We start from the raw sequence: 13,725 nt of genomic DNA, 5'->3' as shown, positions 1-13,725 counted from the left end.
TTCCTTCCTTCCTTCCTTCCTTCCTTCCTTCCTTCCTTCCAAAAATCAGCTTTACACAAAAACATCATCAACAGGAATTTATCGTTTTTACCGCGACATGACAAATTCTTATCGTGAGGAATTTTTTGACAGTTTATCGTGAACGGTAAAATATCGCCCATTCCTAGTTTCCACTTGGGTCCTGGTTTAAGTCCTTTGATTGTGACTATAATGATATTTTTTAAACAAAACACATTGCCTGGGTTAAAATGCTAGAATCTCTGCCCAGCAGTTGAGTCACTTCCTCCACCTTTTCGTCATATTGTCTCTTATACTCTCACTGATTTCCCCCTCTCTTCACTGTCCTGTTTAGTTTGTAGGGGTAGAGGGTTTGATAACAGGAATCATGGACATGTTACCCCCTAAATCTGCCCTGGGCTCCTTACGACGAGAAGTGGTTGCTGCCATCTGCTGCATCATCTGCTTCTTCATTGACATGTCCATGGTCACTGAGGTACAGTGAGGATTTTAGATTTCGCTTGCTTGTATTTGTCAAATAGTAGGACAGCCGCTTTATTCACATTAAACCATTTTATAACTGACTAATAGTTTGGTGGCATAAAATATGCTAGATATAAATGGTTCTTCCAAATATTTGGATTCAACTGGATTGAAGCATAAACAGAGCAGAATGGGCCTGAAATAGGTCACACATAAAGTATTAACAGGATGATTGATGCTGGCTGCTCTCACGGTTTCCTTCAGGGAGGGATGTATGTATTCCAGCTGTTTGACTACTACTCTGCCAGCGGCATCACTCTCTTGTGGCAGGCTTTCTGGGAATGTGTCGTCATCGCATGGGTTTATGGTGAGATAACGCCTCACAGTTTACTCTGAAGTCGTTTGCAAAATTGCTGCACAGTTCAGCGCATTATCACAACTTTCTTGAATTACACCTGGTCAGGTGCGGACCGCTTCATGGATGACGTAGCTCGTATGATTGGTTATCAGCCCTTGCCCTACATGAAGTGGTGCTGGTCCTACATAACACCTTGCGTCTGTGTGGTACGTGCTGCTTTGTGTGATTATCGGTACCATTTCCGTGCAAGTAGAATACTAATGAGGTATTTCATATGTCCATTCAGGGAGTGTTCCTGTTCCACGTGGTGAATTACAAGCCTCTGACCTACAACTCAGTGTACACGTATCCTACGTGGGGTGAAGCCGTTGGCTGGGCGCTGGCTCTGTCGTCAATGCTCTGTATTCCTCTCACTGTCCTCTATAAACTCCTGCGCTGCAAAGGGTCTTTGCGGGAGGTCGGTTTTCATGGATGCAGTCATGTCTACTCTTGTGCATTTTCTTGTGCAGGTTTCTGTTTGTAATTGCTGACAAATCAGAAGCAATGCTTCTCCCTAGAATCTAGCATCTTCCCTCTCCAGCCAATATTTGGTTAGCAGGTTTCACCAACAATTAGAGAGGGATCTTTAAAAGGGAGCTGAAGCATTTTCACAGTTAAACACACATGTCCTTGTCTCGTTCTCTACAGCGGTGGCAACATCTAACTACCCCGGTCTGGGGTAGGCATCATCTGGAGTACCTGGCCCCAGAGAGTGAAGCCAAACTGCTGCCCCCTGCAGGAACCAAGAGTACACTGCTCTTTGAGAGTGTCATCTGATGAGCTTTAACAGCAGCCCACACAAGTTAACAAAAACAAACCAAAACATGCACACTTCTTCGGCCTATTAAGAACTAAACACAGAACATCCACACTAAAATTTTATAGTGATTAAAAACAAAAAAAAGAAGCCCTGATCAAATGGACCAAAGATTACCCTGGAGAAGAACTGAGAAAAAGCCACACCCATGCTGTCATCCCCCCTGCTCTGTTTTCTGACGCTACCTCGCTGGCTCTCCCCTCGCTTTCCGTCTCCTTGCCTTCGTACCGCCTTGTCCCGTCTCGTTCTGTGATGTGTATGCAGTATTTGCAATACCTTCCCCCTCTGCACTTTTCTGTCAGTGATTTGACGGTCTTATTTGTCCGAAAACCATCAGGTCGTTGTACTTTGAAAGGGCAGAAACTTAAAAGATCCCGGTTAAACTTCTTAAATGGAAGACCTCACATCTGCTGCTGATATTTCCATAGTCTGAGTGTGTTACGTGTGTTACCGCAGGCATGCTCGTTCCCTGGTATCAGTATATGTGTGTGGGCATGCATATTTGTCTGTAGGGAGTGAATGTTGGACCATGGCAGTGTTGTCTTCATGTTCACATGACTTTGCCTTTTTGCCAGTGATATCCGTCAGATGTGCTCTCTGAATTAAGTGTATTAAAAAAACGAGAGAGAATAACTTCCATTTGTAAACGACAACAAAAATCTAATAACAAGGAGACAATGCATCACCACTTCCAGCTGTGTATTATTAACTAACTTAAGTACCCTGTGTATTGTACATCTGTGAATTAGTGTTAATATTTGGAGGGGATGATGATCATTATTTCCACATGAGGCGAAGGAGAGAAACATTTGACTAAACTGTAACAGGCAGGAGACTGGGATGTGAGGATGGGAAAGAGAGAAGCAATAAATGATCATATGAGGATGGATGCAACCTGTTTTGTGAGTTTTTATTTACATGGTCTCATTTTATAAAAATGGTAACACACATACAGTGAGAACATACAGAAACAACATTAGTGCAGTGAGCTCTATCGATTAACAGAGCTGTGATTCATCACCGGATTCTGCAAGTTGGAGATTTTAACTGTTCGGCTTTGGACTGCAATTAATTCAAAAAGGGTCACCTGACGATCATTTCTACATTCACAAGCTACTGTTTGATTACGATGGATGATTTTTGAAAGTCTGCAGGAGCAGACAATGTATTTTTGAGACCGTCTGAACTTCCAGTGCTTTTTCTTCAGATTTTCTGACAAACATTTTTCAAAAGTAAAAAAAAAAAAAAAATTGACGAGCTGTAATTTAGCAAGCTATCTCATATAAAACATGAAAAACTTAGCCTAGTACTAGGCAATATTTCAATCTCGATAGTAAGAATAGCAGATGACGGTGATTCCCAAAAATAGACAAGCTCAAGAGGTCAGAGGACTCAGACATGCAAGGTGACTAAACTCACCCACATTTTGGTGAAAGGTTCTGGTCTAAAACTCAGCGGCTATGACACCTTATCTGCAAAACAACTGTTCTTGCAAGACTTTGGGGTAAATGAGGGGTAATAAAGGACTTAAGAACCCTCCATTGGCAAGAGGCAAAGCCATATTTATGAAAAATAGAAGTAAATAGTTCTTTTTGACTGACTTACTGTCCTTTTTCCTCAAGTGTATAGACGCGCAGATGCATTCGGGGCAACACTTCTCACATTTAAGTTACCCCCTTACTCAGCCTTTCACTCAGTCTCTCTTACATGCTATAAATACAGACTCCTATTAGTCCACACAGTTACATTCTCCCACTCAACCCCCGCCCCATCCATCCACCACAGAGCAAGAGAGCTGCAGTGACGTATTGCTGGGCACCTCATTAGACCATATCATAAAAAGCCTGTTGTCACAGCAACGGTTCCCAGTGTTTCCATGGCAACCATTCGCAATGTCAAGGTGGTGCATTCTCCCCCAATGAAAGGGGAGGAGACAATGGCCTCCAATAGCTAGCACTGATACTGATGGTTGACAAGAAGAGGAGGAGGGGGAGGAGCGTTACTGAAATTTAAATAATGTGACCCCTGCTGGTCACATTTTGGTATCGCAAGTAACATCCTGAAGGGAAAAAAAGAAGATTCATGAGAGTATGAAAATGTTAAAGTATCTTGCAGCAATCATGAAAAAAAGAGAAGATGATTTTGTATTTTAGTAGTGTAATGAATATTTACTCACGATCATAACGTCTGTCTGCCCCAGTTTCTTGAGAATATGAAGAACTGCATCATGAACTGAGACAAACAGTCTACTCTTCGGGAAAGAATCTTCGAAGAACTCTGCTCTCTCCAGCTGCTCCACCACAACGGCTTAAATGTAACAACACATGACAGAGCATTAAAGGTTTCTTGACTGTAGCCTATATTTATGTAAGACTATCATGTACGCTAAGGACTAGAGTGGCGCCACCGAGATCGAGACCTTGATGCCTTCATTACCAATAGTTGCAGTGCTTCAGTCGTGCACTGAGATCAGCGCTGTCTCTGTCTCTGTTTTGTGTTTTGTTCCTTACCTTGGCAGCCAGCTAGATAGATGTCAAGATCAACTTCTCCAAAGTCCCTGAAAATCTGCAAGAGAAAAACAATCATTGTAGACAAAAATGGCTTACGTCCAACATGACAAAGTGACACTTATTTGATCATCCAATGATAAAACTCATCATATCAATACAAACATACGTTTGTCAGTGTCTTCGCAGTTGCCGTGTCGACAAAACTGGTAGTGGAAATGTCCAGGATAATACTGTGTGTAACCAACTCGCAAGCCTCTCCTTTCTTCTCATCAGCAGGTGAAACTGGGCCGATGTTTTCATTAAAGTGGCAACCTGAATCTGATAAAGTTGAGTCAGATAAGTAGGCCAAGTTTAGTTGGCCTTTGCTTAGGCCGTTTGTGGTTGTGTCAGTCGGGCTTGAAGCTACGCCATTCTTAATACTCTTCTCCTTTGTTGCTGCAGAGATGTTCCCCTCATCCTGCTCTGAAGCCTTCAACGATGTTACGTTGGATGCTTTTTTCTGCAAAAGGTGGGCATAGTTAACAGAAACCAGCTGAAATTCACATCTGATTGGAAAAACTCACAGAACTTTCTAAATGGGTAGTTTCAGATGCCGTACATGTTTCTTTTCCTCATCTTTGGCTTTCTTTTTCTCTTGCTTTTGTTTTTTCATCTGCTTTGCGTGCCGTTTCTTCTTTTCCATCTGCAGCTTCCCAATCTCTATTCCACTCTGAATAAAAGGCAAAGTATAGTATCACGGTTAGGATCGATAAGAGTTACAGCATAGAACAACAGAAAGGGATCACCATCACACCTCACAGGCAAACTTATACACACCTTCTCCTTAAGAGCCTCCAAGTACATTTCAGCGTTTGTGTAACAGATTGTTGCAGATGAACTGAAGATTTTAATTCCCGGGATCTCTCTGGCCTGCAGGCACAATTTCCAGATTAAACTAACAAACAAAGATTTGTATCAGTGTATTCAGATAGTAGTATCTGTTAATAGTAATTTGCGGAGGATGATAAAGAAATTTCTCGGAAAGTAAAGTATTGAATACGTTTTTATTTTAACATCAAAAACTGCAACAGCGTTACAGAATCCTCCTCCACTGGATAAATGCCCTAATAATTTCCCAGAAGACAACAACTATTTTGACACAGTGTTACTTCACAGAGCTCTGACGTTTATCTTTACTTCTAAACCTCTTTCTAATCCCTGCTTGTTCTTGCTTGGTCATCATAGACTCTAGCTGAAACGCCCCTATTCACGAGGATGTTCTGGTTTTGGTTCCACCATATCTAAGCTCCTACATTTTTCAGTGAAGCTTCGTTCCCATGCTCTCGTCCTGTTTTCAAGGGCCAGTACTGTGCTAGGAAAAGGAGCTTTGAAATATCTTGCTACCTTTGTGTGAAATCAGCTGGGAGCTTTTTGGTGTGAGGCAATAGTGCCAATGTGCAGTCTTGTGCAGTCACAAAAACCCCCCACAAAAAACACAAAAAAACACACATGGTAAATGACAAAATCTTCTGTCAACCTGGTGTTTTTGTCTATGAATGTAAATGTAAATTTGGAGCTAAAGATTTACCTCCCTGTAGGTGTCGGTGTCCACATACAGGTCGGTGCCTGGTAGGTTGCCTAGGATGGAGTAGCGGGGTCTGAAACAAATTAAAACATGATTATTGCAGGAAGCACGGTGCCACAGCTATGTGAAAGCCAAAGTACAACACACTGTTTGCATAGTCTATGTCAACAATTAATAAATAGAGGTGTGTAGGTACAATTGTGTTCTGAAGACGATGGTGAGCATGGAAAAACCAACAGCGACGGCGAGCCCCAGGTCCAGGTTGAGCAGGACGGTGCTGACGAACGTTACCAGCCAGACCAACTACAGGGCAGAACGGGACAGGCAGCAGGGTCAACAATGGAGGAAGGTGAAAGTAGTATTCACCTGAGCAGGTAATTCATGAAAGCAGACTGAGCCTCACCAGGTCAGTCTTGTTGGTTTTCCACAGCGTGGGTACGTCCATAAACTGCTTAAACATTCCTTTCAAATTCACAAACACTATGGTGGATAAGACCGCCTGAGGGAGGGAAATAAAACGAGAGAAAAATCAACAGACATTTGAACTCCAAATCCACAGTATTAGTTTTTGTGAGGCTGCCAGGAGTGATAGTGAAGACTAGTGGGAGATGGTGCAGGAAGGAGGGAATGTTACCTTCGGGAGATCTTCAAAAAGGGAACCTATTTTTACAACTGTGACGAGGACAATGACGGAGGAGATCAAGCTCGCAATCTGAAAAAAAATTACGGAGAAAAACATTTTTTTGTCTTATCCGTCATGCTAAACATCAGAGATGCTTCAGTATGATCCGTACACCCATAACATTCTCAAAGATGCAACATCTGTCAGTGCTGATTTTTCTTTATTTAACCTTTTTCCCTACAACTTGTGTTGAGTTTGTCGATTAATTGTTAAACTATTAATGGCATCATTTTCAAAGTTTCCTCATTTTACTTGGAACATTTTCAGAGTAATGTATTTCTGCTATTTAACATCATCGACATTTCTTCCTACTTGTGTTTTGCCCCCTGTGCTCTCCTGGACAAGACTTCGAGACAAAGAGGAAGTCACTGCGTAACACTGGAAACACCCTCCGACAGTGTTACTCAGACCCAGAGCAACCAGCTCCTGGAAGAAGAAAAGCAGAAAGACAGACATAATTTGGATTAGATGTTAATAGGGATGGATGTTCTTTGATTCTGTAACAACATTAGATCTTACAAGTGCACCGGTGCTATTAATAACAAGTAACTGCTAAATACGAGTGTAGATACTGCAACTTTTGGGTTACAATTGAGTGTAGTGTTCTTTTGTTTTTATGGACTGATCGACACATTACTGCCACACGGAAAGCTTTTTCTAGCAATATTTAAGACACATAAAAGCACGAAGCTTGATGGGCATCAATGATTTAACAGGTTTGCTCTCGGCAGCACTGAGTGCTCCCAACGCAGCTCTCTCCAAGCAGAAGGATCCCTACTGCAGGCCTCATGCACATTACAGAGATTGTCTGCAGAGAACAATGATAAGACAAAAAACAAACATCTATGCGACTAAATGTGCATGTAACTAAAGAAATAAAAGAGCACAACATGTTGGACATTGTCCATTTGTATGTATCTATTCTCAGCAGGACATTAATCATGTCAGTTAAGTCCAGGTTAAGAAAGCATAATCAGAAGATAATGAACACACAAAAGAAAAACACAGGGCACCTACTCTCTACTCTGATTTAGTCAATGACTAGCTGTAAAAAAAAATGTGTGTAATTTAATTCTTCAACCCTGGAGCACACCTCATGTATTTCTTCTTGTTAATAACATATGACTGAAAGCAAAACCTAACCGCTATCTTGCAAACAAACTGCAGCAATTCTCATAATATGTTATTCTGTTTCATGAAATCTTTGGCCTGCTCCTTAAGTGGTTTAGGTAATCTGATTACAGTGGTTAGACACAGTCCAGTTGTAAGCTGGTGGAATCACTTTTGGGAATTATAAGGCATTACTACAGCATGTGCCTGTGCTGTGTTTCTTTTCCTCACCTGGTTGCTGTCCACCTTGTAGCCATGTTTGAGGGCAAATGTCTTGCCCAGGGAAATGTTGATGGCGTATGCCACAATGGCTATGGCAAAAGCATCACCAACAACTTGTGAAAACAAAGAGGCGTCTGGAGCACGAGGGGGTTTCAGCCTGTTGCAGAAGACAAGGATGACCCGTTTATACTTTTGATCAGTTGTCAGTGAAACACATTTAGCGATCAATATCTGCTTTTATTAAATAAGATAGTAAAATATGAAATGAATATCCCACTAATCATGTACTTTAAAGGCAAGCACATTTCAAGTAGCTTTTATGTATAAGTATAACAATAATCTGGTAATAAATTAGACTAAATATCCCTGCTCTCTCTGTGACTTATGGGGAAACTTTTCTCATTTAAGGATTTTTTCCCCCCTGCAAAGTTTTTTTTTCCATAAACCATTTTTAGAAACCCCTACTAGTGTACACTGTGATTGTGTCTCTTTGCAGACTGTATTTTTTTTTTCCATTACCCATGAAACATAGAACTTTTCCCCTGCCTTGCCCATCTCATTTTCTCTCTCTTTTGTTCACATTTCAAACCCACAATGATAAACTTACCCACTGGGAATCTCTCCAACCACATCAATATCGTATTTACCCTGGAGTCCACAAAAGTGGATGATCATTGTGGCTCCAATGATCTGTGAGAAAAAAAACACACAAAAAAAAACAAAAGACATCTTATACTAAAACACAAGGTGAATAATTCCTTTTTTTTTTACATAAACAATCCCTCTTTTTGGAAATTCCCACTCCGGTGCCGCTAAAATTGTGGTCATTGCGCCCCCTGTCGTCATAGATATGTCTATGCCTGTCGTGCTCTGAAATTAATGTTCCGGCGCCAAATGATTTAAACTTTGTATTTCAATTTTCATAGTAAAACTGTGTAAGACTAAAGGCAAAAACAAAAGTTAATTTTTCTTCTTAGTGCTAATACTAATACTAACATCAATACCAATACTTATAGTATTGATAAAGTTCTTAACTATAAACTAATACTACTGATAAAGTTATGTTCTATAAACTACTACTGATAAAGTTATGTACTATAAACTAATACTACTGATAAAGTTATGTACTATAAACTAATATACTGACAAAGTTTTGTTCTGTAAACATTTTATTTTATACATTTCAGTCGCTATAACACTTTATCCATGTACAGTGGTAAAATAGGAATAGAATAGTTTCCACTACAACAAAACGAAAAAAAAACAAAAAAAATATTCTTGTTTGTTTTGTTTTATGTAACATTCAGTTGTTTTTATTGTGTTCAAATTTCAATTTCACATGAAGATTCAACTGCTCTAAAAAGATATGAATGCATCGTAAGAATGCACGAAGAGCTTGTTCTCACAGGGTTTTTGTGTGCATCCATCCATCATTTATGCATGTATGCATCTGCTGTTTGATTTAATACTAAAGAAAGGCAGCAGGAGTACTCACCACTACGAGCTCTATAGGGATAGGCATAGGCAGCTTCTGTCTGTAGCAAGCATTGATTTCTTTGACCACAATAAGAACAGCAAGTGCCACCAGACTGACCACCAGCTCGGGCACCTTAGTCTGAGGCAGCAGACTGCAAAGGTCAACCAGGGTCTGCAGGGGGAAAACATGTGGGAGAGAGAAGAAATTATTACCAGAAGAAATCAGGAAACCAGTTTCATGCAGTTATTGCAGAAAAAAAAGAAAGTCCCTACTGCTGGCAATCTTTGCAATCAGCTGTACTTCTTCAGTTACCATGTTTTATTCAGAAGAAAAAAAATCTTTTGGGACGTTTTGACTGATGAAGAGAAACCGTTGCTCAGAAGCTTTAGAAGGACATCAGTGTTGCACTTCTGTAAATCAAAATGTCTTACTATAGGCCTACTTCTAATAATACTTGAGCCTGCAACAGTTTTAGCCACGTGTGTGAGGCAGAATACCTCGGACAAAAATAGTTAATAAATGCAGTCCAGCTGACTCACAGAATACTAACTGTTGCATCATAATGTAATATGAGCAACTTTTCTAGCTTCAAATCACTACACCTCCTCCACGTTGCTGGCGTCTGGCTCAAGGCGTCATGTCCATCAGTGATTTAGCCACAAGAACATTAACAGTCCTAACAGTCCCTTTCATTCTTCCTCTCTAGAAAGAAAAACAAATACACATTGGGTACTTGGCCAATCTTAAAGGTTTGTGGGGGATGTATTTCATCTTTCTTTCCTCTCCTCTCTCTGAATGTTTTTGACACCTTGTCCTTTTGGATACTCCATGTAGTTTTTATCATGCTATATGGTGACAATGGCAACAACTGGTTCTTTCCAGATTTAAGTTTAATCCTCATCAACCATTTAATTGTTTTACTGATGATTTGAACATTTTCTTTGCTATGAATATTTTAGACTCATTACTATTTGTAACAAACCATTCTGCCTTTGCATTTCAGTTTGGTTTAAATATTTTGGTAAAATGGTGCTTGATGATTATACACAATTCAAAAAACTTCTAGTTAGTCGTGGATTCACTTTTTCCATGTTTCATAAATAATACTACTAATAATACTAATAAACAGACAAAAAAATCCAAAAAGGAGTCAATGTCAGGGGATGGAAAATGTTAAAATACTCTCTCAACTAGTGATTGTACCCAGTGTTGTTGGGAAATTTGCATTTTTCCCTCAATGCAACATATTTGTTGAATAACAGTTTTATGTTTGACAAAAAGGGTACATTAATTATAAATACATCTATATTTACTTAATGTAATGAGGTTCTCCTGCAATTGAATTGATTTAAATCTAATTCAATTCAATCATACTTTATTGATCCGTGAGGGATAATTACATTCCTGCAGTCAATTAGTCATTCAGTAATCAACTAAACTATTCTTACATTTTAACAATGCGCAACAATTTACTTGTTTCATATGTGCACTTTAAACCTGTAAATCATGGACAGAAAAACTAGTAATTCAAGACATCAGTTAAGGGTGACTTGTCCATGAGATGGGCTACTCACATAAATGAGAGAGAGAGGACCAGCAAAGCGAGCTGGTGTAACTCCAAACAGGTACTTGAGTTGAGAGACACACACATGACATGCCGATCCGGTTGTGTATGCACGGACGAGTGGCTCAGACAGGTACGTGACCACAAAACCAAACCTCACTACCCCCAACAGGATCTTCAGATGGGAAATCAAAGAGAGAGTTACTAAAAAGGTTGGGCATTGAGACCTAAAAATGTGTTGTTTATATTTCTTGCATCAATGAAGTCTCTGTAGTTTTAAGTGTGATGATATAGGCAGACAGACACACCTGAAATATTCCTGCCAAGACTGTGAGGGAACATGCTATCTGCACTCTTTGTGCGTCCCTCGCGTCAATGTTCAAGTTCCCCGTCCCATTGGTTCCATTTACAAAATAATCACTGTCTGGTGCCAGCCTTTCCGTCACACCCCCGATCATGATGCTGATTACAGCAAATGTACCTGCACACACAACGCACAGACTTGTAGACACACCTGCAGGAAGACAAAGGGATGGATCCGTGTATGACCCGCCACTCGTCACGTGTCTCCACTCACCTAGGGAGATGTGTCTGGATGTACCAAAGAAGAAGTAGACCAGCACTGGGTAGAGGGAGGTGTAAAGGCCAAACACTGGTCGCAACGACGCCAGGAGAGCATAAGCCATACCTGGTGACACAAACTTACCTTAAAACTGCATCTACTGTAAATAAAACTCATTCAGTAAGGCCAGTCGCGGCTTTTAAAATCATAGTTGTATTTATATTCATTTTTGAGGATCATCAACACGCTGATCAACACACTGATGTCTGCCCACCGATGACGACGCAGCAGAATTTCTAGTCTTCACATCTATACAGGGTCAGCAGCTCTATCTTTCCATTAATCATCTATACCACTTATTTCTGGAGGCTATTCCAGCCGTTTTCAGCGAAACAGCAGGGGAAAACTTTGAACAGGCCGCCAATCCATCACAGGGCAGCAGCTATTGGCAATTTAGAAACACTTGTTTGCTTAATGTGCATGTTTTTGGACTGTGGGAAGAAGCGGTTGTACCCAAGGAAACTCAAACAAGAGGAAAACATACAAACTCCACAGAGACTCGAACCAGAAACCTTCTTGCTGTGAGACAACGGCGTTAACCGCCACCATTCATGTGTTTATTTTTCTAATTTATCCTCAATCCTCTACCCTGAGCACGTTACAGCCTATCGCAAGCTTCCTGGTTCTCACGAATATATTTTCTGAGAAGTTTAACTATACCTGTAAGATGAGAAGGCAAGTTTGTAATGTGTGTACACATTCATGGATATACAAACCCTGAGGCAGATGCATGATGCCCACACTGCAGCCAGATATCAGGTCACCGACGGCATTTTCTCTGAAGGAGTACTGAGGCAACCAGCTGAGAACAGGAAGCCAACTCAGAAGCGCATGCTTCAGCCTCGGCACCGAACACCTGCGGCAGTCGTTGCAGAAACACAACAGAATCAGGCCAAGAGCTTTTCTTTTCGTTTTTTTTAAATCCATTTTTCATCCCTCATCTTCTAATCTGTGGGTAAATCAGAAAGAGAGAGCGAGAGAGAGAGAGAGAGAGAGAGAGAGAGAGAGAGAGAGAGAGAAAGAGAGAGAGAGAGAGATACATATATGTGTGTGTGTGTATATATATATATATATATATATACTGTATATACGTATATATATATATATATATATATATATATATATATATATATATATATATATATATATATATATATATATATATATATATATATATATATATATATATATATTGTATGCAGGTGTTAGGTATTTGTTGTAATTGTATTGGTGTTTCGTATGTTGATTGTCTCGTGATTTATTGTATGTATGCTTTCGGCAACAATGATTATTATCATTCATGCCAATAAAGCCAATTTTAATTTGAATTTGAGAGAGAGAGAGGGGAAAAAACTAACAAAATAGACAGCATCTTTCATTTTTGGTGGGTCAAGTAAACCATGATGTCACATTTTTTAAGCAAGGAGACCATTACCTTGTGAGTTTTAACAGCTGCTACAGGTTTTATCAGCTGACCTTGGAAAAGTGTAACACTCAGGATAACATCAGCACACTGAAGCACTAGTCGCTGATGTTAAAACGGAACAAATGTACTGATGCTCTTAAGCAGTCTACAACAATATTGAACGATTAAAACTTATTCTTACATCAACTGAAATGGAAATGCTCTTAAAAGTAATTCCTGATGCTGTTGCAGTATTTTCAAATACAACGTCCCACCACTCATTCAGAAATGCTCCCAGCTCATTACAAGCATGAACTGAATTATTGATCAACATTTTTTTTCCCGCCCCAGCAGTAATTCCGGCCTGTGATAACAAAACAAGTTAAAATACTTAAATATACACGCTGAGAAAAGAAAAAAAAACTTGAGAACTCGAGAAAGTGAGTAGTTAGAGACACAGCAAAGCTCATAAGTTGAACAACACTGATGTCACATATCTGACATCTGACATTGTATTTTCTTTTAGTGTGTGCCATCGTTTTCTCCTTTGCCTGTTGCACCTCCATCCTCTAAAGACTCTCTTCTTTGTTTTTACCTTAGGGACTCCTTCACCTTTTCACCCAGGGTCGGCTTGGTGGACCACTTCCCCTTTTGTGCCACTTTATCCAGATGTAACTCATCGAAAATCTCTCTCTGTACAACGTACTCCAGAGATGACATGTCCTTCTCCTCCATGTCTTCGTATGTTAAAAGAAATTAAGCAGACCCCTTGAAAAGGTCTGTTTACGTTCCTGCAGCCTGTGTCGGACAGTGAGTGTGAATGAGTGAATGTCACTGCAGTGTAGTTCTGTCCTCACCGGGGCTTGTTTTTTTAA

The 13,725-nt window shown here is 40.1% G+C and overlaps 2 protein-coding genes across 3 annotated transcripts in view; one reads left to right on the top strand and one right to left on the bottom strand.

The window, feature by feature from the left end:
• Window positions 1–2,583, top strand: part of si:ch211-117c9.5 (sodium- and chloride-dependent creatine transporter 1) — a 17,633-nt gene extending 15,050 nt beyond the window's left edge. For both annotated transcript variants that reach the window (XM_061736015.1, XM_061736014.1), the window contains exons 10-14: window positions 353–493; window positions 745–847; window positions 944–1,044; window positions 1,125–1,295; window positions 1,526–2,583. In XM_061736015.1, coding sequence (XP_061591999.1) covers window positions 353–493; window positions 745–847; window positions 944–1,044; window positions 1,125–1,295; window positions 1,526–1,654 — 645 coding nt within the window. In that variant the 3' untranslated portion in view covers window positions 1,655–2,583. The remainder of the gene's footprint in view (window positions 1–352; window positions 494–744; window positions 848–943; window positions 1,045–1,124; window positions 1,296–1,525) is intronic.
• Window positions 2,340–13,725, bottom strand: LOC133457117 (solute carrier family 26 member 6-like). The gene is made up of 19 exons (XM_061736024.1): window positions 13,446–13,725; window positions 12,162–12,301; window positions 11,401–11,511; window positions 11,132–11,304; window positions 10,834–10,998; window positions 9,278–9,430; window positions 8,390–8,472; window positions 7,792–7,939; window positions 6,763–6,876; window positions 6,403–6,480; window positions 6,172–6,267; window positions 5,965–6,071; window positions 5,772–5,841; window positions 5,021–5,113; window positions 4,802–4,913; window positions 4,371–4,708; window positions 4,205–4,259; window positions 3,871–4,001; window positions 2,340–3,753 (listed from the first exon to the last, which is right to left on the bottom strand). Exons 1-19 carry the CDS (start codon window positions 13,583–13,585, stop codon window positions 3,727–3,729), a joined length of 2,334 nt encoding a protein of 777 aa, XP_061592008.1. The 5' UTR covers window positions 13,586–13,725; the 3' UTR covers window positions 2,340–3,726.

The sequence above is a fragment of the Cololabis saira genome, chromosome 12 (assembly GCF_033807715.1).
Source record: "Cololabis saira isolate AMF1-May2022 chromosome 12, fColSai1.1, whole genome shotgun sequence".
NCBI classification, from domain to species: Eukaryota; Metazoa; Chordata; class Actinopteri; order Beloniformes; family Belonidae; genus Cololabis; species Cololabis saira.
Note: the sequence above shows the minus strand (reverse complement) of the source record. Positions and strands in the feature narration are given on the sequence as shown.

Excerpts from the sequence above, each read along its gene's own strand:
- LOC133457117 (XM_061736024.1), bottom strand. The coding sequence starts at position 13,585 with ATGGAGGAGAAGGACATGTCATCTCTGGAGTACGTTGTACAGAGAGAG. Across the intron at positions 10,999-11,131 it reads TCTTGGCAGGAATATTTCAG|ATCCTGTTGGGGGTAGTGAG; the intron begins GTGTGTCTGTCT and ends TCCCATCTGAAG. Across the intron at positions 3,754-3,870 it reads GGCAGACAGACGTTATGATC|GATGTTACTTGCGATACCAA; the intron begins GTGAGTAAATAT and ends TTTTCCCTTCAG.